The sequence below is a fragment of the Oculina patagonica genome, chromosome 7, assembly GCF_052425735.1.
Source record: "Oculina patagonica isolate OP01 chromosome 7, crgOcupat, whole genome shotgun sequence".
NCBI lineage: Eukaryota > Metazoa > Cnidaria > Anthozoa > Scleractinia > Oculinidae > Oculina > Oculina patagonica.
Window position 1 is genome coordinate 9,137,863 of NC_135764.1, and position 24,224 is coordinate 9,162,086.

General features: G+C 33.8%; 1 protein-coding gene across 3 annotated transcripts in view; it reads left to right on the forward strand.

The window, feature by feature from the left end:
• Window positions 1-24,224, forward strand: part of LOC144659865 (uncharacterized) — a 47,554-nt gene that overhangs the window by 20,748 nt on the left and 2,582 nt on the right. The window contains exons 1-2 of one of the 3 annotated variants that reach the window (XM_078520386.1): window positions 23,492-23,570; window positions 23,772-24,114. In XM_078520386.1, coding sequence (XP_078376512.1) covers window positions 23,799-24,114 — 316 coding nt within the window. In that variant the 5' untranslated portion in view covers window positions 23,492-23,570; window positions 23,772-23,798. Of the gene's footprint in view, window positions 1-23,491; window positions 23,571-23,771; window positions 24,115-24,224 lie in introns of those variants that run through there. The other 2 variants (XM_078520388.1, XM_078520387.1) reach the window with 2 other exon arrangements.

Below are 24,224 nucleotides of genomic sequence, written 5' to 3' on the forward strand. Positions count from 1 at the left end.
ATAGCACCAAAACTTGGTGCTGGGGTAACAAAATTTGAAGCCATGTATGCTATTTTATCAGTTGTAGATGGTCCTTTATAACGAGCAAGAGCTCCACCACTTTGACTTTTGACAAATTTAGTTTTAGTGATTCCACATTCAACACATTTACATTTAAGCATTAAACGTCCATTTTTAGCCATTACAAATTGTTCAGACTCTGGTATACACTCAGTCTGTTTCTTCTGTTTTACACAATATGATTTAACCATTATATATATATTGATTAGATATTAATCACAGTATTTATTCCTCCATTTTCCTGCTTTTTTATCCCAAACGGTTCCAGAGCATGACGGATCTTGATGCTCACTTGGAGATGTCCAGAATTTCTTTGAGAATAATCCGTTTTTCGTGTTGAAGGCACCTTTTGCGATATCTCCACTCCAGTATTTATCAAACAATTTTTTATCACCTCCAGTAGCACCTATAATGAAGGATGCAATATCTTGAGCCTGTTGAAACCCCGGAATCTTATCGCCGATCTTTTTGTTAATTGTTTCACCAACTCCTCGGCCTTTTGTCTTTTTTTGGGCGCTCACAAAACGGGTTTTAACGCTTTTACATTCAGAGCAAATGCATCTCATCATAAGTCGCCCATTTTGTTTTGGTTTGAACATATTTTTCACTTTCTGGTACGCATTCTGTCTGTTTTTTCTGCTTTACGCAATACGATTTAACCATTATATATATAAGTTATATATTTCTGAAATAATGTTGAATGAATCTCTCATTCTTCATTGTGTCATATATGTCAAACACTTCCAACAAATTAGAATACGTATTCCCATTGTTCATCTCATTCAAAAAGTATAAACAGAAGTATCCACAGGTGGTAGTCTTTATGCTCTGTATCTGATTGTTTTGATGTATCAATGTTAAATTCTTCTTTTTTGCGTGATCGACTATTTCTTGAAATGGAGGCATACCAAAACTATCAAAATAATTGATTACCTTATCTTTTACATAAGTTGCAACCCAATGACTACCACTCAGATATGACGGTTGGAGATTGTAAATGAATATTCCTAATTTGTGATTATGTGTCACAGTCTCGTCTCTCATTAGTACATCTTTTATCGGTATATTCAAATATAAACACCAGTTTATTAAATCAAAATTACTCATTGGTATATTCTTATGGAATGTTGGCTTTCTTACTTTCTTTTCGGTTTTAAGATCTTTTTTTTTGGAAGCACCAATCCACCTGTTCTAAGAAATTTATCATATTCATCCCAAGAACCAATGAATGGTGGCGGTGTGTAAGCTAATACATCTTTCTTACTTGGTAGTCTAATATTTCCCCCATCCTTCTTTGAAGTGTTATCAGTTGTTGATTTGTTAGTTGTTGACCTTCTTGATCTTGTTTTCGTTTTCGGAGCACTAATTCCAATCATTGGAAAACCAATTCGCGGTGCCCCATGACCGACCCTAATGACCTTTCGAATTTGTGTCTTCGAGATGTTTAAATCAGATCCAACACCTAACTTCTTAGCCTTATTCAATTTATTGATTTGTCGTTGAGTTAGCATTAAACTGTCATTGCCAGTCATATCTGAATTGTTTAAGCGAATAGTGATCTCACTTTTATTTCTATAAGCAGTCAAAAGCTTCCTTCGCTGTCCTTCTGACAGATTCACTTTATGAGAGTGATAAGTTGTCATTACTTGTATATATATTATATGTTATATAATTTCTTGTTTATAAAACGTATACAAAATAGAATGGTTTATACATAATATTCAATTGATTGATTTATACAATAACCAGCTCATTCCCCACCTTGTCAATGACGATTGTCTCATCATAAAGAACGATGGCATGGACGTTGAAAGGACTATCTCCCGCACTATTAGCGTTTAGTTTATATCTGAAGATCAACTGCTTTGGGTCTCTAGTTACTCGCTCTGCTTGATATGATAAATCAAAAAAGATAATAGGATAGAGAGAGTTGTAATTTGCCAAGTTGAGTTGTGTACCGCTGTTGTAATCATTCTTTCTCATACCATAAGACATCAAATCATTGAAGATCCTAACTTTGGACTCACTATCATATTCGGTCTCAGGATAAAACACTCCGTTGCCGTATTCCAATCGGCATGTTGTCAAATAACTACCATTCCCACGGTCAAGATTGATATTGTAGGTATCAAATTCATAGGGATTTTCATCTGCATTGTTTGATTTAGCTCGTTGTAGATATACAAAGATAGCCTTAACATTATCAATACTGGATGAGATCTGGAAGAATCCACTGCTATTCGTTGGTGCGGAAACCTCATACATTTCGCGCATATACGTCCAAGTTTTCTTTACCAAGAAGGAACTAACAAACTTATCATATAGGCTGTCCTTTGGAGTCAATTTTGGGACCCATAGAAGGAATCTATTAAGGACCACTCGTCCATCAGCTACATCATCGGCCTTTTTAAGTAATTCGGCGTCATTCTGTAACTGTATATTGAATTGGAGTTGCATTGGGAGTAACATTCGACCTTCCAGCTCTTCAAAGAAACTGTAACGATTTAGAGGTATAACAACATTGACATCATTGAGACCTGTCGTCAAAAGTCGCCTAGCCTCAAACCCTGCATTCTGATTAGCATTTGCTATCCTATGGTCGGTATCTAGATACCAAAGACTATTTTTTGCTACTGAGCGACTAAAATCGTCACTATATTCGAGGAGGTTCTTAACGAAAGTAACTTTATGGAGATTATCGGTATCATAAACGATTTTTCCTGCTGATTTAATCATCATGTGGGCAATCAATGAATGTGCTCCATTAATAACTGTGATACGATTCGCCCCCGTGGTTGCTCCATCAGCTAACATTTGCACCTGAAATTGCACCTCGAAATACGCATTATACCAATCGTAGAATGAACTTCTATCGTTAATCGTGAACTTATAGCCGTTTTTAAGTTGGTGCTGACCGTTAGCTGGGACTCGAATAACATCATCGAGTTGAAATCGAACCAACTCATATCTCTGTAAGTATTCACTTGTTCTGAAAGACATTATATTATTATGTTATATAATTTTGCAATTATGTACCAATTTTTTTAATCATTTTATTCATTTTACTCAACGCCTTCTTTTTACACCTAATCCTGATATTAATCTATTGATGATCATATCAGTACTTTCATTTTTTTGTTGGTGTCTGACAGGTGAGGTATTTACTTTCTGTAAGATTGGGGATAGTGCCTTTTGCCGTGCATTTCCCTTCCTCATATTCCTAAGCCTTTCCATTATAAGGTCTCCGGCTTTTTCTGATGCCTTTTTACCCAGTTTATCACCTGCATGAGAAATACCTGATTTTATCGCCTTCTTACCTAATGGCTTGACAATTTTTTTAACAACAGACGACATAACACTCTTCATCGGTTTGAAAATGTTATCAACGATAATCCCTGACCCTTTGTGCTTATATACAAATTTACCAAATTTTGGATGGTAAAACCTCTTGAATTCATATGGTTTCATTATATACTATTATGTTATATTATTCTTTCCTTTTCAAAATTAATGAAAAAGACGTATCCGCTCCATTCAGGTTAATTAACCGTCTCTTCCCATCTGTGATGTATATTCGAATGCTACTTATCTGTTGCTTATTAACAGGGTTATATGTGACCCTACGAGGCTCGATTGTAAACGAATAACTCGGCTGTAGTACGCTGGTCGAAAAGGTATAAATGATATCCGACTCTTCACCATCGACTAAAGAAGTATTGACTAGATCGCAATGTATATTTAATATATCGGTATCTTGGCTTAGATTTGGGACTCTTGGTCCAATATTAACCGCATCCTTTAATACCTTTTTATCAAACCCTATAAGGTCGTTGAAATTGCTATGCGTCAAATCAAGTTGATAATTTTGAGATAAAGTGATTGTTACTCGGAATGTTGTTGAATCAAAATCAATAGAGATGGGATATATAGGGTTATCATCATCTCCCGTCTTAGTAATCTCTTTAATATATTCATCAAATTCAGAATAATTCCAAACACCTGCAGGAAAAGTTATATCTTCAAATTTATTCCCATTATCAGAACTATATTTAATCAGCTGATTACCATATGAGGGATTTACATTAAACCATGTAAATGACATGTTAATAATACGATTGAGGCCTATCATATATTGGTAATTGCTATCCAATGTTATAGGCCTGTTGAATTTAGTTGTAAAATTTTGAGGAGTGTTATTACCTTGATTTTTAACACTATATGATGATAATACTAACTCACGATCCATATATATAATACAGTTACATAAATTAGACTTTAAAGTACAGATTATATATCTGTTTATATTGTTGTTTATTTATAGTAGACCTTTTTAAAAGTGTGTCTAATATAGCGACTCCCATATTTCGCATTTTAACTGATGTGTTTCCTGCGTTTATTGAACCGATGATCAATTCCAATTTTTTGAGAAGCTGTTTTACATCGTTAAAAAATATAACATTTCCACCTTTCTGTTTTTTTCGAATACCAGAACCTTTTATCGTTTTGGCTTTACTTTCGTAATGTTTTATGTAGTCATTTAATGCAACTCTTGCATTGTTTATTCTCTTATTTTTAATCTGTCTTTCCGCTTCAGATATAGTTCCCCTATTATATTCTTTAGTAACATTCGCCTTGAAACCTTTCAATTGTCTCCGTTTATATTTGGCTTTCTCTAAAATCTTATTAAGATAGTTCTTGGTTTTCTTTGGTGTCATTTCAGGCTGATCTAATTTCATTTGCACTACATCATAATCGTCGATACCAACGTCATCTAGTATTTCACTTACTTCATCATCAGCATCTAAAGCATAATCAATTTCATCCTCATCGTATTCAGGAGGTAATTCATCTTCATATTCAGGAAAATATTGGGGATCAACATAAATCTCCTTTTTTCCTTCTAAAAGATCTTTTAAAGATTCTTCATATGTTGGTGGTTTCGGTACAATCTGTTTTTCATTTTGTGGCATTACAGGCTCATTAAATAAATTATCTACGTCCATATCCTCAAAAGGATCAACTTCAGGATAGTAATCTGGAGCTTCCAATTCACCTCTCATCCCCTTTTTGACACGATTTTTGGGTACTTTTGCTATCTGCAAATTACTTTTAATTACATCATCTAATTTACTTGTCACTGGTTTGAATACCTTCGAAAATGACTCTTGGCTTGTCTGCTGACCGATATTATTTTGTGTGATTGCATTTTTAACATAATTGATTTTATCGCCCAAATCAGATTTACTCTTTGCAAGCTCTTTCCATCTAAGTAAACTCATTTTATTTTATATTATTACGTTACATAAAAAATGAAAATTGAATATAAAAATCAACATTTAACATAGCGTTTAACACCTTGATGTACACCGTGTTGAACACCTTGTTGAACTGAAAATAATATACCCATATAATATAATGAGAATACCGAATTATGACACTGAAGACGATATGGCCTCAAACTTTAGACAACTATACGATTTCATGCCAAATCAATGTTTTCGGATGCTGGTTTGCGGTCCAAGCGGTTCGGGGAAAACAAACACACTAATGCATATGATATACAATCTATTATATTTTGATAAAATTTATTTATACGCAAAAAACTTAGAGCAGTCCAAGTTTGTGGATCTTATGGATATGTTCCAGCAAATAAGTAATGAAGCTGGTTATGATGTTATTGAAGCACGCAATGATGAGATTATTCCCGTTGGAGACCTTGATGGTGACTCTCAGAAAATAGTCATTTTTGACGATTTTGTATGTGATAAAAACCAAAAACCATTAGTCGACTATTTTATACGAGGAAGGCATAAGAACTGTAGCGTGATATATCTGAGTCAAAGCTACTATAAGACACCAAAAGACATAAGATTAAACTGTTCACATTTCTCTATATACGAATTCCCAAGTGCTAATGAGAGTAGTCTAATATGCCGTGAAAACAGTATTCCAAAAGAGCTATACGATAAAGCAACTGCAGACCCATTTAGCTTTTTATATATTGATAAGCCACGAAAATTCGTAACTAAGAATTTCAATGAAAAAATATAATATAATATAACTGATTGATATAATATGAGTTACTCAAACGGTTTATTACAATCAAATAACACTAATATTACACCAATTAAAGGCCCTCGAGGTGAAAAGGGTGACCCAGGAGTCGGCTTTGATGTTACGCCTGAAGGTAATTTCAATTTGAACAAAAAGAGAGTAATAGGGCTAAAAACGCCTGATGACGTTGCGATCGATGATTCAATTGAAAATTATTCAAGGGATCTCGAGACGGCCGTAAATAAACGATATCTTAACCAATTCTTCCTTAAAAAGAACAGAAATGAAACAGTGTTTGATTGTGCCGGCCTTTCATTGCAAAATACCGAAGTGTATTATCCAAGTTTATATAACGATCGATCTGTACCAAACGTAGGCTATGTTAGTGTTGAGGATAACAAAGTAAGGACTGAAATTGATACCAAACTTGCTACTAAGGCTGACAAATCGTTCGCTGATAATACATATTTAACGAAGAAATCAGGAGGTGTCTTAGCTCAAAGCCTTCAAAACAAAGCAGACAAATCGTACGTTGATAACAGTTTTTTAAAGAAGGTCGTAGGACGCGTTTTGACTCAAAAAATTCTAAGCAAGCTTGATATTCACGGTAGTAACATGATGCAGGCAAATCTCCATATGGGTGGGTATAATATAACCCATCTAAAAACCCCAACCAATGATACAGACGCTGTAACCAAAAAATATATGCTTGATCATGTTGATAGCAGTCATATAACTTCCGTTGGCCAAGAAAACACGTTTGCCCATATAATGGCCGATAGTATCAATCAATTAAGCGAGGAAGATGATATAAAGTTAGGCAGTTTAATCGATCATCCGAATTCATACCATAAGATCAATACGAAAGTTGTAGACAGTAAGCTGGTACTTGACAGCAATAAAGGCTACTACTCAAGCAGATTAGGTATCAATGTATATAGTTTACCAATCAATCGATACACAATGGTTTTCGAGCTATTTTTTCCAGCTGAAATAGATCATGATAGTCTAGATATCGATATTGTATCATCAATCGACAACATCGACAAATCAACTACGCGAGTTTATGATGGATATAGTCGAACAATAGCACAAATTAATAAATATCAGCAACATCCTAATAATTATCTCTATGTTGATATCGTTTTAAAGATGAAATCAGGGAACGCATATGTCCCAAAATTACAAACATATATCGTGATTTATGGAATAAAAGGTTATCAGAGTAACGTTGATCCTAGGATATACGATCAGCTATATTATGTTGAAAATGATAGAATAGCTTTCAATGCATCGATTGATATGAAAACAAAGGCTATTTATGGTATTAAACCAGCTACTACTAATGACCAAGCTGTTAATTTTGAACAGTTAAAAAATTTTCGGGACAATTTGAAGTCTGATCTTGAATTAAAAATGGATAAGAAAAGAAACATCAGCTATTACCATAAAATTTTCGAGTATTTTTATGATCTAACGGATCCATCTGAATTCATCATGTCAGATGCAAACGGAGCGGTAATTCAGGGATTAAATAATGGTCTTGTCTTTAATCCCACAAAATTGTTAGAAGATTTTAATCCAAAAAACGGCTTTATGAGTGGTTTCGAAATTAATTTAAATGAAAATATCACTGAATCCAATGACTGGACTATATATATGGCATTTAAATATGACTATAAGCCCAGTGATAATAAAAGGATTAAAATTGAATTTATCGAGGGTGATAGTTTTAGTTTTCCGTGGGTTAAAGTGGAGCATAATAAGCTATTCATCGATTATGATCTAGATTCATATACAGAGCAAATAAGAGGAACATATTTTGATAAATATTTAAATCTCTGGTATACTAAAATAGGGAATCAATTTAGAATCGCTGTTTGCAATAATGCTATGATTATTGATCAAACATTGGCTGGGTTTAATATCAATGCATCCAACATTAAAATCAGTTCAGATTACTTTGTACAAAGAATCGGTTTTAGTAACACAGCAATGTCAGTGAATAGTCGAGAGTATCACAAAGTCCAATTTTTAGATAAAACAATGGGTATATTCTTCGAATAAATTATCTAACTCACTATTATATGAAAACTGCAGATTTAATACATGAGATGCTGAAAACTATTGAACGGTTGATTAAAAATATCAGAAAATTATACAACAGATTTAAAAATAGAAATAAAACATAGTCTAAGCATATAATATATATATGTATGCCGAAACAACGCAAAAATATATTCGAATGGAATCATATTAGTGACAAGTTAAATCAAGCGCAAATTCAAGAATTGAAAGAATACTACAAAGTATACCATAAGAAGTGTTGGTGTTATAAACAAGCTACAAAAACCTTTAAAAGGTTTAAATTAATAGGCAATTCGCTGGCTATTTTATTTGCTTCGGGTGGCATAGTATCGTCCGTTTCAACTGGTGGTATCAGCCTAGTTGCAATCAGCACGGGAGCTTTATTGATACAAGGTTGGCTTCAACATCAAAATCTCGATTTGAAAATTCAAAATTGTATATATGCAACCCAATCCTATATGCATATACTTAACACACTAAAATTTATTTTGCGAACGGGTGAATTCGACCTATCCAATATCCTAATAACGATGAAAAACACCGATGACTACATAAGTGATAACAGCCCGATTATAGATAAGTATATGGTAAAATATGATAAAAAATTCACTGTCTGATAATGTGCATGATACTATCAAATTTTAATTCTAAAATCTCATTCCAATACAATTGATAAAAGGCTAACGTTTTCTTGCTTTTGCTAATTTTGATAAATTCACAAGGTAGATTCATCATCAAAAAAAGCTGTTTAATTATGAATTTGGTTGATATGAGTCTTTTTCTACCTTTGTTTACAATAGGAATAGCGGATTCGATAATATTAAGCACTTTATAAATCCGATTCCTTTGATCACTAGTCAATTGTACCCTATTTCCATAGCATATACTATTTAGCATATTTTCAATATGATACTTCCGATGATATACCGATTTTCGGCGTATTTTATACATATTTGCATAAAAATCAATGAACTCATTGTAATAAATAGAACCATGAACCAAACCGCAATTAATACAAACATTTATACCGTTTTGATTTGAAATATCCTGTTTACTACAGCATAGCTCAGCATCCTTGTTACCTTCTATCAATAGTTGATCGCATAAAGGGCATATAGGTTCTTTTAAAATTTTTAATTCATCGTGGATTTCAGAATTACAAACCATTATATATATAACACACATAACTTCACGGCACAGCTGTTTTGGCAGTAAATTTTAGAATAAACTTTTTGAGTAAACTTTTTGAGTAAACTTTTTGAGTAAACTTTTTGAGTAAATTTTACTCAAAAAGTTTATATATAAAAAACTTTTTACTTGTTGAAATATGATTGGTCAATAGAAATCACACCAGATTAAAATACCTGCTGACGCGTCAGCAGGTTTTTTCGGTCAATGGTTTAGTCATTAATCATTTATAACTTTTGGCTAAAACCGTAAACTGAATAAATATGTATTTAATGTTGATTCTTACGAGGTCTTCCACGTCGTCTTTTCTGGTCTTTAGGTATACACTCTAAACGTACATGATTTTTGTTTTCAAGGTCTGAAGATAGCATTTTAATAATACTAATATTAGCGTCAAGGATGCTCTGAATACAATACATTTTATTAATGAAGGCTATATCATTCGAGCTTTTATCAGCTTCTAGTAGGTGTTTGATATTTAATGTTATATAACACATTCTATATATATTAATAAAGAAAATAATTATCTGTTTATATCTTTCACTTAAACGCACTATAACTGGTATAAAGAAATAATATATAGTATTATATTAATGGGAAGGAATCTTAAATACGATAATGATGAAGACAGACGTAACGCTATTACTAGATCAAAAACGAAATACATGCTTAATAAGCCTTGGTATTGTGATATTTGTGAATATCACACTTGCCTTGCAGGAAAATGGAGTCATATGAGAACTAAAAAACACATTAAAAATGCTGTCATTAAAGGCATTCAAGAAGATGATCGGTTTAATATTATACCTGATGAATAACATATAAAGAAAAATTATATAATTATATATTGTATAGCACAGTATATATAAATTGCTGTTTTCTGTTACCTTTGGTGACCAAAAATATATTATTTCTGGTCACCAAAAATCTCAAAAATAATTTTTACTATAAAGGACTTAAAGGTTTGGTGATTTTATATAGTACACAAAAATGACACAAAAAAATATCTCAACTAATAGTAAAATGAACTCTAAAATAACGATAAAAGACATTGATAACGAGAAAAAACCGATACGGTTAATTTCATCCGAGATTGACGGTATCATATATAATATCCATCCCAAATACGATCTGTTTGCATCTGATAAGGAAGGAAATATCATCAATACAATGACTCATAATTATTTAAAAGGCCAACATACCGAGGCTGGATTTCGAATAAATGTAAAAGCTTTCGGAGATCAGACGTACACACCTGTTTTAGTACAAAACTTTGTATATGAATGCTTTAATGGCCCCATTCCAAAAGATATGCGTGTTACTCATATTGATAAAAACGACAATAATAACGCATTAAGTAATTTAAAGCTTATACCATCGCAAAAAGATATCCAGCCTATTAATTTAAAACTAACCCCAAAGAAGGTGTATTCAAAACCCAACACCCCACGTAAAATAGTAACAAAGAAGACAAACCTATCTTATTTAAATACTCATGAACCTATAAACAAATCTAAACCAATAAGAAAAACTAATGACAATCTTAAACAACTATCAAATAGTTACCTGAGTGATGCTAAGAAAATAGGATATACGTGGATGGATCTTGTAAAAAAGGCAACAAGACAAAAAGTAATCAATGAAATTCAAAAATATAAGAACGATAAGACCTTAAACAGGACACTCAATGAATTTAATTTCGATGACACCATTTTTGAAACAAGATCCAATGACCAGCCTCTATTCAAAATAACTGAAATCGGAAATACAGCGAATAAAAAATTCAATGCTTATACCAATGAATTCAAAATAAATGTACAAAAACATTTCATAAACAATAAAAATGATGTTTTCAGTGTATTTGAAAAAATGGTTGAAATGACAATAAAGAAAAGGCAGTTAAAAGGTAATGATAGATTCAGATTGGTAATTTCAAATGATGAATTAGATCATCCTATCTCAACAAAATTGTTAAAAGTTTCTGATTTCAAGTTAAATCAACTTTCAGATGTAATCAATACTTTGGAGTATAAAGAAATAGATTTAGAAAATTGCAAAATAATTATTCAATCTGTTAAAATGCCTAGTGGTAAAGGTCGATTACATTTATCAAAACAAACAGTTAATAGAAAGCAATGTATTATCACAATCAAAAATGATGACACAATATGTTTAGCAAGGGGAATTGTTACAGCTTATGCTAATTTACACCCTGAGAATTACACTACAACTCAGTTGAAAGATGGCTTTAATAAATCACGGAAACTACAAGAAATTCAAGCCAAAGAACTTCATAATAATGCAAATGTTGAAATTAACGAGTATGGCAATACTTTAGAAGATGTAAATACCTTTGCATCGTATTTAGATATTGAGATTAACATTATCGATTCTGAGCAGTTTAATGAAATCATATATACAGCTAATAATGGTAAAATTGACAAAATTTATTTATACAAAACACGGAATCATTTTGATGTCATAAAATCAATGACAGCTTTTCTAAATGTAGCATATTACTGTCATAGTTGCAAAAAAGCTTATACAAGACGTGATAAACACAAATGCCCCCAAAAATGCCTTTCTTGCTTCAAATATTTCCCAAATGGAGATAAATGTGACGGCAAAGACATTACATGTAAGCAATGCAATCGTGTATTTCATGGTGACAGCTGTTTCAAAAACCATACAAGAAATCGATCTAAAAAAGATGGTGATGAATCAGTATGTAGCAGTGTAGCAAAATGTTCAAAATGCAATCAAATAATACTAAAACCTTATATTAAAATACATAAATGTGGTTTCAAAATGTGTAATAATTGCAATAAATATTGTGAAAGCAAACATAAATGTTTCATGAAAAAAATCAAATGCAATGGAGGAAATTGTATAAAAGATAGCAAAAAACCTTGCAGATCAAATAAAAGCATTCCTAAAAAAGATTATTGCCACTCATGTAGAACATATAATGAAAATTATTTATTTTTTGATTTCGAATGTGTACAAAGTACTGGGTTACACGAAGTTAATTTAGCTATCTGTCATGATTTCAACGGTAATGAATCAATCTTCAATGATATTAATAGTTTTTGTAATGGAATTTTAAATGAAAAATATAAAGGATGCACCCTTCTAGCTCATAATAGCAAAGGGTACGATTCCCATTTTATTCTCAAATGGTGTATAGATAATGGATTCAAACCTTATTGCATTTACAATGGTTCAAAAATTATGATGATGGAGATCACACAATTAAGAATCAAAATTATCGATAGCTTAAATTTTATTCAGCAACCATTAGCATCGTTTCCTAAAACGTTTGGTTTAAACGAGTTGAAAAAAGGATATTTTCCACATTATTTTAACAAACTGTGTAATCAAAACTATATTGGTAATATGCCTGCAAAAAAACATTATGGGTTTAATCAAATGAAAACACAAGATAGAGAGAAATTTTTACAATGGTATAATGAGCGTGTTAATGAAAATTATGTTTTCGATTTCAAAAAAGAAATAATTGAATACTGTAGGTCAGATGTTGATATATTAAGAAGATGTATGTTAAAATTCAGGCAAGATTTCATTAAAGAGGAAAATATTGACCCATTAAAATACATTACTATAGCAGGTGTTTGCATGGCTATTTACAGAGGGAATTATATGCCAAAAAATACCATAGCTGTAGTTGATAATATTATTCAAACAGACAAACATAGTGTAGTAAGTATCGCATGGCTTGATTACATTGCTGAAAAAAATAAAATTAAGATCCAGCATGCTTTGACAGGAGGTGAAAAACTTATCAATAACGAATTAAAAGTTGATGGTTTTTGTGAATCTACAAATACTGTTTATGAATTTCAAGGTTGCTTCTGGCATGGATGCCCAGATTGCTACAAGGCTGATGTTATCAATAATAAGAATCAAAGTGATATGGGTACTTTGTATAATAAAACACAAGATAAAAACAAAAAAATAACAACTGCTGGTTACAATCTTATTGAAATGTGGGAATGTAAATTAAAAAAGGATAAAAGTTTTCAGAAATATTATAAAAATGATTGGTATAGAGAAGTGGTTGGGCAACTAAACCCTAGAGATGCTTTCTACGGGGGGCGTACAAATGCTACCAAATTATTGTACAAATTCAAAGAAGGCGAATGTGGTAAATACGTTGACTTTTGCTCCTTATATCCTACGGTTCAGTTCTACAAAAAATATCCCATTGGTCATCCTAAAAAAATAATATCACCAGAAAAATACGATACAAAATGGTATGGATTCATAAAATGTAAAATTTTAGCTCCAAGAGAATTATACCATGCTGTTCTACCTCAGAGAATCAAATGTGAAAAGGCTGAAAAGCTAATGTTCCCTCTGTGTATATCATGTGCTAAATCAAAACAACAAGAAAGATGCCAACATAGTGAAAATGAACGAGCATTTATTGGTACATGGACAACAGATGAACTAAATAAGGCCATTGAAAAAGGCTATAAAATTATAAAAATATATGAGGTTTGGCATTTTGAGAAGTCATCCGATGATCTATTCAAAGGTTATATAAAAAAATTCATGAAGCTAAAACTTGAATCAACAAAATATAATTTTAAAAATAACAATGACGAGATGATTTTTAGAAATAAAGTTAAAAAGAATTTAGACATTGAATTAGGTAAATTACATGAAAATTCAGGTTTACGAGCTATTGCAAAAATGTGCTTAAACTCACTATGGGGGAAATTTGGTCAACGAAATAACATGAATCAATGCAAATACATAAATGATATAAATGAATTTTATCAAGTAGTTCTCGACGATACTATTGGTAATTTAAACATGAATTTCGTAACTGATGAGATGGTACAGATGAGTTACACTTATAAGGATCAGTTTGTTGATAATTCCTATAATACAAATATCTATGTAGCCTGTTTCACGACTAGCAGTGCACTGTTAATGTTGTATGAAAAACTTGACTATTTGGATAAACAGGTATTATATTTTGATACAGATAGTATTGTGTATATCGAATCCCAGAATGGTAAGACAATAGAAACAGGCGATATGCTAGGCGATTTAACAGATGAGTTAGACGGTGATGTTATAAAAGGTACCTTCGTAAGCGGTGGCCCTAAAAACTACAGTTTCATATATGGCGATAATAAACAGAAATGTGTTATTAAAGGTTTTTCCCTTAATCATGAAAATTCACAAATACTAAATCACACAAATATGATTAAGATGGTTAAGGGCGATTTTAAAGAACTCACATTAGTAAATGAAAATAAGATAACCAGACAGAATAAACAAATTGTTAACAAATATGAGGAAAAGGTATACAGCTTTGGATATGACAAGCGCGCAATAAAACACATATCAGAAAGCTGTATAGAAACATATCCTTATGGATATTAAAGACAAACTCATCTGTTTATCCGGTAGGTTTTGATTTTCATTATGTCAACGAGGTTTGTTTTAAACGCACTAAGATGCAAGATTTTTAAAAAAGAGTATAAGAGATTCATGAAAAAACGCATAAAAATAAAAACATACACTATATATATAGATAAATGACAAACATGAAAATAAACATGGAAAATTTAAAGAAAATATGTTTCAAAGCAAATACATTCAAAAATATGTCTGATGACGCAATAAACACACTGAAGTATATCGTAACATTAAAAGAATTATCAAAACTCGGAGATTTGGTATATGAAAATTTAGACACTTTAGTATATTTAGATAAAAAACTAAAGGAAGATGGACATTGCAAGCCATTAACAAAATTATTAAATGAAGAAAATGAAACAAGCAAATACCTATGTAACATTTACAATGATTTAAACAGTGTATTATCCGACCTTGAAAAAGAAAAAATGAATTCAAAAATAACAAAAATCATAATCGTTTTAGAAGATAATTCACAACAGATATTCAGTACAAGAGATTTACCATGATAATAAAAACAGCATAAAACTCGGCTTCGCTTGGTTTTCCAGATTGATATTTCAGTTATGATATCAAGGCTTGTTTAAACGCACATTATTCCATTACAGATTTTCGAATTTTAGTATAAGAGCATATTTATTTATACTAATTGAGCAAATAAAATTTAAAAATTTTATTTGAACATCAGTCTCTATATGACATAAACTTAAGTTTATGTCATATGAGACGGCTACGCTTGGATTCAGTTTTGATTACAGGGTTTGTTTTCAGGATTGATACAGTTTTGATTACAGGGTTTGTTTTCAGGATTGGTTTCCATTTTTGTTTTCCATTTTTGTTTTCCGTATTTGTTTTCCGTATTTGTTTTCCGTATTTGTTTTCCGTATTTGACCCAAACAACGAGAAGTAGTTATGTACTAAATCTCTTAGGCAAAAAATTTTTGCCTTAGAGTGTAGTACATTACTACTTACAGGGTGTGCTGACAGAAGTACGTGTGTACATCTACACATTTCAATTTTATCATTATTTTAGTTATGGTGATTTTCTTCTGTCCATTTTATTCACTTATTATCAACATCAAATTACAATTAGTTAAATTTGATGTCACATGTCTTTAACTTTTCGTCCCTGTATCACATACCAAGACATTTCTTGAGGCCACAAAACACAACTTGTTAATAACACCTATACCATTGTTTCTCGAGTACTCTGGTAAATACTTTCAGCCACATTTCAAAATTTTACCCATAACAAGTTTTAAGTGATAACTAAATGTTGAATAAGAGAAATTAATTCTCTAAGTGTGCAAGCTGTCTAGCGAACAGCAAGCATTGTTTTTGCATGTTGTTCAATTTTTGTGCACTTCTGCTGTGCACAGAAATGACTACTGAATGTTACCAATAATTATCCCTTGGTGTTTTTGGCTGCAACCATGTAAAACCGGAAACCAGAATGGAAAGGGGCAACAGCATGGTTAAAATGTTTTTTTCAGCAAGATGCGGAAAGGATGTGTTGGAAGACTAACATTCCAGGAAGGAAACAGGTGTCAACTGAAGATGTCTACACATTAAAAGAAACATGTTTCCCGCTCCAATGCTGAAAAGCATAGATGAAGCATTTCCTCAGCCTTTGAAGAGACAAAGAAATATTCAAGTGTCCGTTGAAGTCCAGTGAGAGGTCGAAGAGGTAAACGAGTCCAGCTCTATTGGTAGAAGCATTCATGAAAACACTGATGATCAGTTAATCATACACTTGCATCTAAGAAAACGTAACATTAGAACTATTGTATACATTTTTCTGTACACATACTGTACACAGTATGTGTACAGCGCATTTGAACATATATATATGAAAAATGCGCTATATAAATTCATTATCATTATTACGGATTTTTATTGTAAATATTTCATTATAACTTTCGTTTACTTGTATTTTAATTGTAATTTTTTAACATTGCTGCTGAAAAGCCCTTTTTAGGGAGAGCAATAAATGTATTTATGTATGTAAGATTTGTAACTTAAAAAAAAGTATGATTTGGTTTAAAGAAAGGACACCAAATTAAGTTTTGATTTCCAAAAAATTGTTTGTATTATAAGAAAACTTTTCCAAAACCTGATGTCTAACTTTCAATTGAAAAGTCTGAATTTACATGTATTTAAAAAAAAAAAAGCTGCTAATGCTATATAATTGGCAAATGTGACAGGTTTATATGATAATTAATAATCATAAGCCTGGTTTCCATGTGATCGCAGATTATCACAATGGATCCAGACCATCGCAAAAACATAGTAATTACTTAACCTTGCAATCGCAACAAACCCAGAGCAAACTGTTTTGATATGATCCTAAACCATCACAAACAATTGCAGAATCAACAATCTTTTGTCGCCCATATGCCTTGGCTCAACAGTAAATTGCTCAAAGTACATAAGCTTTTGCTGCAAGGCAATCTTTTCCTGCTGTTAGCGCTACGAAAAAGGCAGATGGAAGCCAAAAAGCGTAGAAAACATCAGTTCAGGGTTTAAAAAATCTTCCACAGAAGAGAAGAACTGTGGGCTGTTGTTGTCGGTAAATGTCTGTAAATATCCACCACTAGCTACTGACACTGAGGTGAATAGTGGTTTTAGTATATACAAAAACAGTGAGATAAAATAACCTGAAAGAATGACTTTTGACTGCAGGGTTCAAAATAAAATTTCGTTTTTAGCCTGAATTTGTCGGCTCATTTTGTCAAGGCTCACTTTCTCCCGGCTGTTAGAGAGCTATGCATTTTCAAGGGACACAATCCATATGCATACATGATGTACCCAGATGCATTCTGGGGCGATGTCAAACACAGTCAGCCATTTGTAAGTTTTCTGAAGTGATACAATATTTTATGGCAAAGCAAAAGAATGGATTGGAGTGAATGTGATAATAAGATCTTCAATATAATTTTCTGGAGGGACACAATACCTTAGAAGGTGGGGCGGCCCGTTATTCATCTTAACACAGAAATAAAGTCGCCACATTGGCGACTAAACCGTAAAACCAGAAGTTTTAGTCGCCAAATATAAAATTTTGGTCGCTTTAGCGATAAGTGAGTCGCACTTTCTAGCCCTGTTAAGTTGCTTTATTGTTTGATATGAAATGTTTACTTCAACATTACAGCAACTTTGATTTCAGTTGGCTGATCAAGGCATGAAATTTTGTATTTCTTCGGTGAAAAGTAGCCGGCAAGTGTCATGAAAGTGTCGGCTACTGCCGACAGCCGGCTGCTATTTTGAACCCTGGACTTCTTTTCCTTCAAAGATTACAATTTTCTTGCATGCATTGCTAGGAGGTGAATCAAACTGAGTCAGGACATGGTCAAGGAAAAGCCTGAAGAAAATAAAGATGTTCACCAAATTTTGAATGAGTTGAAGTTTTTCATGAAGCCATACATATACTCGGAAAAGTTGAAAGTTGACAAAGAAGATAATTATAGTCATGGATTTTTTTCACTACTACATCTTGCTGACCGAGGAGACCGTGGACTGGGTACTTTGTTGCCAGTCCATCACTACACTGTTAACCTTCGTAAAGGATTATGGGATTTGTTGACAGACTTTAGCCCTTCTTGAATGTAATCATACTTTGTTGTTATTGAATGTGATCGTATAAAGGCTGAATATCATCGTCTTTATGCATTTTCTGAATTTGACTGTATTTGCTGCTTTGACTGTTATCGGAACCTGTTGAATCTGTCAAATTTCTTTGGTTGATTGTGATCTTTTTTTTTCACCTTTGCTGAAGTTGATTAAATTTCTTGTTGAATTTGATGAAGATATTATCTTGAATGTGATTGTGTTTGTTGAATGTGAATGACATTTTCGACGTTGAATTTTGCACCATTTTGCTTTCCATACTACATAGCTAATTTTAAAATGTCTCAAAATTGTCCCTCATGACAAAGTAGTCGTTCATTTGCAGAGAGGATCATATAAAACACAGGGCTCATTACCATAAAATGCCCGCCATTACATTTCAGGCTACAAAATGTGGCATGACACGACAGTTTTTGTCTGTAAGTTGCCGATTTAAAGAACTTTACACGTCGATCAGACGAACTGAAATGTCCCATATCCTTTGACAATCACTTAAAATAGTTCTAAAATGATTTGGTAAGCTTACACAGACAGTCTTCACGTGGTCCTTCGATCGCCCAAAGCCTCGCTCTGCCTCGCCGACTCTCCTGTTTCTTCCACAGTATCGGTTTCTGCAAAAGAACGTCGTGTTTTCTTAAGCATTTCAGCTTTATAATTTTATCCTTTTTATGTGTAAGAAATTGACTCACTTCATTCCGAAATACAGGACAGGATAGATTTACAAACAGAAACTAATACACTCAGCTGTTGTGAAATTATCGGAGGCTTACCTCGCTAACTCCGTCGCAATTTACCCTGCAATTTTTTTAAGGCCTCGCATCTATTGAATCAGATCACCCTCCATTCTTGTCATCCAACTTCATGGCTCCTTCCCTTGACCTGAATGAAGAACAGGTCTACCGATTAGACTAAAGATTCCAACAAACAACTGGGTTGGTTTGGAACTCATGCAGTTGGTTTGCAACTGGACGCCAAAACAGCATTCTTCACATGGCAGGCCTGGTTGCCTCGTTTTCATAAGTATTGGAAACGAGGCAAGAGGCTTGTCACGCAACGCTCGCCGGCATATGAGTGGGGAGAGCCATTTCATGACGACGCAAATATTACGGCTTAAGACTGGGCTTAAGAAGTCTACAATTCTTAGAAACTATGGACTTCAGTTGTAATATAGTATTGGAAGAATGTTTCGGGCATATCCCTTTCATCAGTCACGGTCAGTCACAAATCAAGTGCGGCTGAAAAAAAGCGTCTTTTGATAGTCGGTATTCGTCTTTTACTAAAGATAGAAGTGGCGCTAGCTTTCCTGGCAAAGTCCGCGGCATTTCACAACATTTACAGAACAATGTATTGTAAGAATGTTGGATAGAAGAACTAATGGGCGAGCGGTAAAAAAAATCACTTTGAACTGCAAAACATCGCTTTTGATAAAAACGAAATGTCAAAGTATATTTTAGAGTTGCTTTGTAGTGCTGTTTTTAGTAAAACGGAATTCTTTGAACAAGCGCCGCATCGGGACTGCGGCGCTTATTTGGGGGCGGCGCTTGTTGACATTTTTATCCCAAACGCGGCGCTTATTCAAGGGCGGTGCTTATTCGGGGCGGCGAGTAAATACGGTATTATCATTTTTGAATTTTTGCTGGACAATTTTATACCGAAAACAACGCCGAGTAGATTATTTGCAAAATGAGTGAAAGTCTGGCTCTCACAGAAATTGCATATTTTGGCAAAACGCATGTAATGCCTTCGTGTTTCCATCTGCCCCCCCCCCCCCCCCCGTCCCACGCGTCCATTCCCCCTTTCGCAACTATCCCATCACCCCGCCTATGAATCTCCTCTGTGAGCTTCTGAAGCTCTTCCGAAGAACGAAACGAGAGAAAATAACGAGGATAAAGAGAGGCCATAGAGTATTGTTTCGTTCTCCGCGAAACTGGCGTTCGAAACATACACGCGACGCGCGGGGATAAAAACTCGTTGGAAATCCGTTAGAAAAGATCTTGTGACTTTCACTTTCGGGGTTGGAATTTTTTTACGGTAAACATTTCAGTTACGCCTTACGGTAAACATTTTTCAATTTTTACAACGAACGGCTATTTTTTTAGCTGTTTTACCGCTAACGGTTAATACCATCGAGACCCTCAAGCTAATGCGCTGAATAAAGATCGCGTCGGGAATTCGGGTCACTGACTTTTTATTTTGGACCTCATTGCGCCAGCTTTATCTGACGGGAAATTTGAGATCGTTTTCAAAGTTCAGTCAATTGATAAAATGTCAAGATAAAGGCAGGTAGTTGTTTTGTTAACAAATATTTTTTTAACTCATCAAAAGAGAGAGCGTCTCTGGAGTTGGACAAGTTTAGTTTTAATTAAAATTTGAAATAGAAAAGAAAAGAGAGATTATTTCAATTCAGAAATAGTCGGAGTTTTCATTTTTTTTTAAAGCGACCTTCAAAAAGAATGTTTAATTTCCGAGAGACAATTTTTATCACTTTTATTCAAGATTCTGAATCCGGTCCTAACTTCTCAGTCCATTTCAAAATTTAGCAACTTCCTTCACTAATCATTTTCCTTGAATCGATCGTTTTACAATATTTTCATTAACTATTCTTTCTCAAGACTTTCCCTGTACTGGTACATCGAGCAAAGCTGACGTAGCCGGCAAAAAGAGGTTGCGTCAGGGGTTTGAGAAACTTATTGTTACGATTCGGGCTGAATTGTGATTCTGCTTGCTGAAAAACCGAAAAACAAATGACTACAGTTTCGCTTGCGATGGAACGGAAATTTAAAATGTCACCTTTAGACTGACTTCGAAAAGTTTGAAACATACGCGTAAGGAAATATGCAGATGAAATAAGCTAATGACGGTTTATTTGCTTCTCCACGTAAAGAATACATATTACGTTAGCTTTGTTAAAAACAAAAGTAAAAAAAGAGAACAATAATTTAACTCCCTTTTTCAAGAAACATACGTTAATAGCAAAAACTTGGATTTACACAAGCTAAAAATTCGTTCCGGAATACAATTGACCGTTCATTTTGCTTTCTATTTTCTTTTGGAAAAGTGAAATGTTTGCGGACATATTTTATAGAGGTATTACGGATCTCACCTTTAACGTTGGGTAATACAGTCGAAGCTCTCTTAACGGACACTCTTGTAAGCGGACAGCTCTACTTACGGCCGCCTTGTTTGAAACTCCGTTTCAAACAAGGCGAGGGTATATGACCGAGGGTGTCCGCTTACGAGAGCTTCGACTGTAGTAAAATGACGAGCTTCTACCGTTTTCAAAGCACTAAAAAATGTGGAATTAGTACCAGGCAAAGTTTGCCCCTAAAAGACCTAAAAAAATTGTGGAGATAGAAAGATAAAAGGACCTCCTTTTGAGCAACACATCTACAATTAATAAATTATGAGATTTGCTTAGCACTCCCACGAAAGGCCTCTTAGCTTGTTTGGCACATTTAAACCGTAGGCTTTCTGACGATAAAAAAAGAATGAGTATATTAATGTAAACTACATAAGCTTGAGACCGCACAAACTATAATTGCTAAGCTTTAGAAGCCTGTCATGAAATATATATGACTGAATTGAATTCCATACGAAACGACGATGGGAGATGATTTTACTACTACAAGGCAGGCTTCACTAATTATCAAAACAAACTGACAATGATCGAGCACTAAGGAAGCCGAAAACCATTATAATATTACTAAAAGCGAATAATTGCAATCGTTTGATATGTATTTTCACTTAAAAGAAAGTTGCTGGTGGAAGTTATTAGCAAAAAAAAGAGCATTTGGCAACAAGTTCGAAATTCGATCGCAAAAAGATGGAAATAACTGTCAAATATTGCGCGATTTGCATTTGAATCAATATTAATATTCTCTCGTCCGATCACTTTTTTAATCAATTTAAAATTTGCCATGGCGTCTCTGACGCCTAGCATACCCACTAAATAATGGTATAAATAGAAATCAACAACAGCATTTTAACAGTACTCTGAACCAGGGGCGCAATACGAGAAAATTTTACCATTGGTGTCGGAACACCGTTTTTACGATTAAAGCCTTATTTTGAAACTCTAAGAAAAGTGTGTCTTTTCTGATTAACTGGATGAACTTTCAAGCTTCAAAAAATTTAAGGGAACGAAATATTATAACCCGAATTTACGAGCCGCTGTTGCGTTTTCAAAAAATCGTAGCTGGCCTTTGTTTATGCCCGTGCAAAATGACATTACTCTCTCTCTCTGAAAACAAGAGGCATTAATTTAATTTCTCCATGTCACGAAAGTTTGAGCAGTAGAAATCTCCAATTTTTCATTATACTTTAATACTACATGACACCTTCCTGGAGCACAGCGACAACTTTTATTTAAAATTCCGAGCTTATATCAAAGGCGTTGTCGTTCTCCCCTAAAAGTGCAGTTCGGTTGTTTGGAACGTGTATTTGCGAAACAATGCCTTTGCCTAAATTAAGTTCTATATCCTCGGGGGGGGGGGGGGGGGGGTACTCCAATATATGGGCTATATAGGTTTGTGCCGCGGGATAGGGTATGGTTTTTGAGGTTCTCGGTCCTAAAATAGGGTATCATTTTTGCTCCTTTTGGCACTGTGTTCCTGGTGTGATCCTTAGATAGGGTACCTTAAGACTATCAGCTAAAATAAACGCCCAGCTAAACGAAATCTTAAAACTGTACTATCCGTTCAAGTATTAGTAAAGCGATTTTATAAGGATTGGTGTTTTACCGTGCGCGGCCAGCCGTTATTTGGGTCGTCACGGAACGCTTCTCTTCCCCTTGAATAGGGTGTCATTTTTCGGTTTTGGGCCTTAAAAAGGGTATCAATTTTCGCTTTTTTATCCTTAAATATGGTCAGAGTTTAAGACCTTCGCGGCACATCCCTATCTGAAATTTATGGGAGTACCCCCCGCCCCCCCCCCCTGGGTTCTATATCCACTAAATTATAATGCAACATCATTAATAACTTATGAGCAAACAAGGAAGGGGAAACTCAATTAATACGAGTTCCCTCTGTTAACAAATACCTTAGACGCTGGCAATCTATGGTATCAGGAGCTTTTAATTTTCTACCTGCCTCGAAAATAAGGTACCAAATTAAGCATTATTAGAATACTACAAACAGTCGCCTTACCAGAGCTTAGCATCTTTTAATCACTTTCGTCAATTTCGTTCATGCTAGAGGCAAAGCTAAGAAAAATACATCTTCAATTTTGATAGCAATATAAACAAATGTCACTATCATTCCATTTTAAACATTGTTATTTTATCTTTTTTTGTTTACTCGCAGCAAAGACACTGACGCATTCGATCCAATATGAATCCCAAGTTCTGGCTTTCAGTTGCTTTCCTGATGTCCCGGACTGGTATATTTGAAGCTGCTGGGCAATGCGGTAATTCAGCGACATATTCCGTTAGGGGAATGTTCCTCAGAGGCCACGCGTTTAAAACGTGCAAGATTGGATGGCACGAAGGTTGCTATTTCAAATGCGCCGAAGAAATTACGTGTCAAAGCTATAATGTCGTCATTGGTCAAAACGTTTGCGAACTGAACAATCGAACCAAGGAAGCAAGACCGGAAGATTTTTTGCCGGATCGTAGAAGGTACTACGTTGGCATGCAGGGGAACAGAGGTAAATTTCAATTGCTCTTGTTTGTTTTTCTTTTCCAACGCGGAAATATTAAAAGCTACAGCTACGTTTTTGCTCCTAATGGAACTCAAACTCGCGAGGTCTCTCTACAT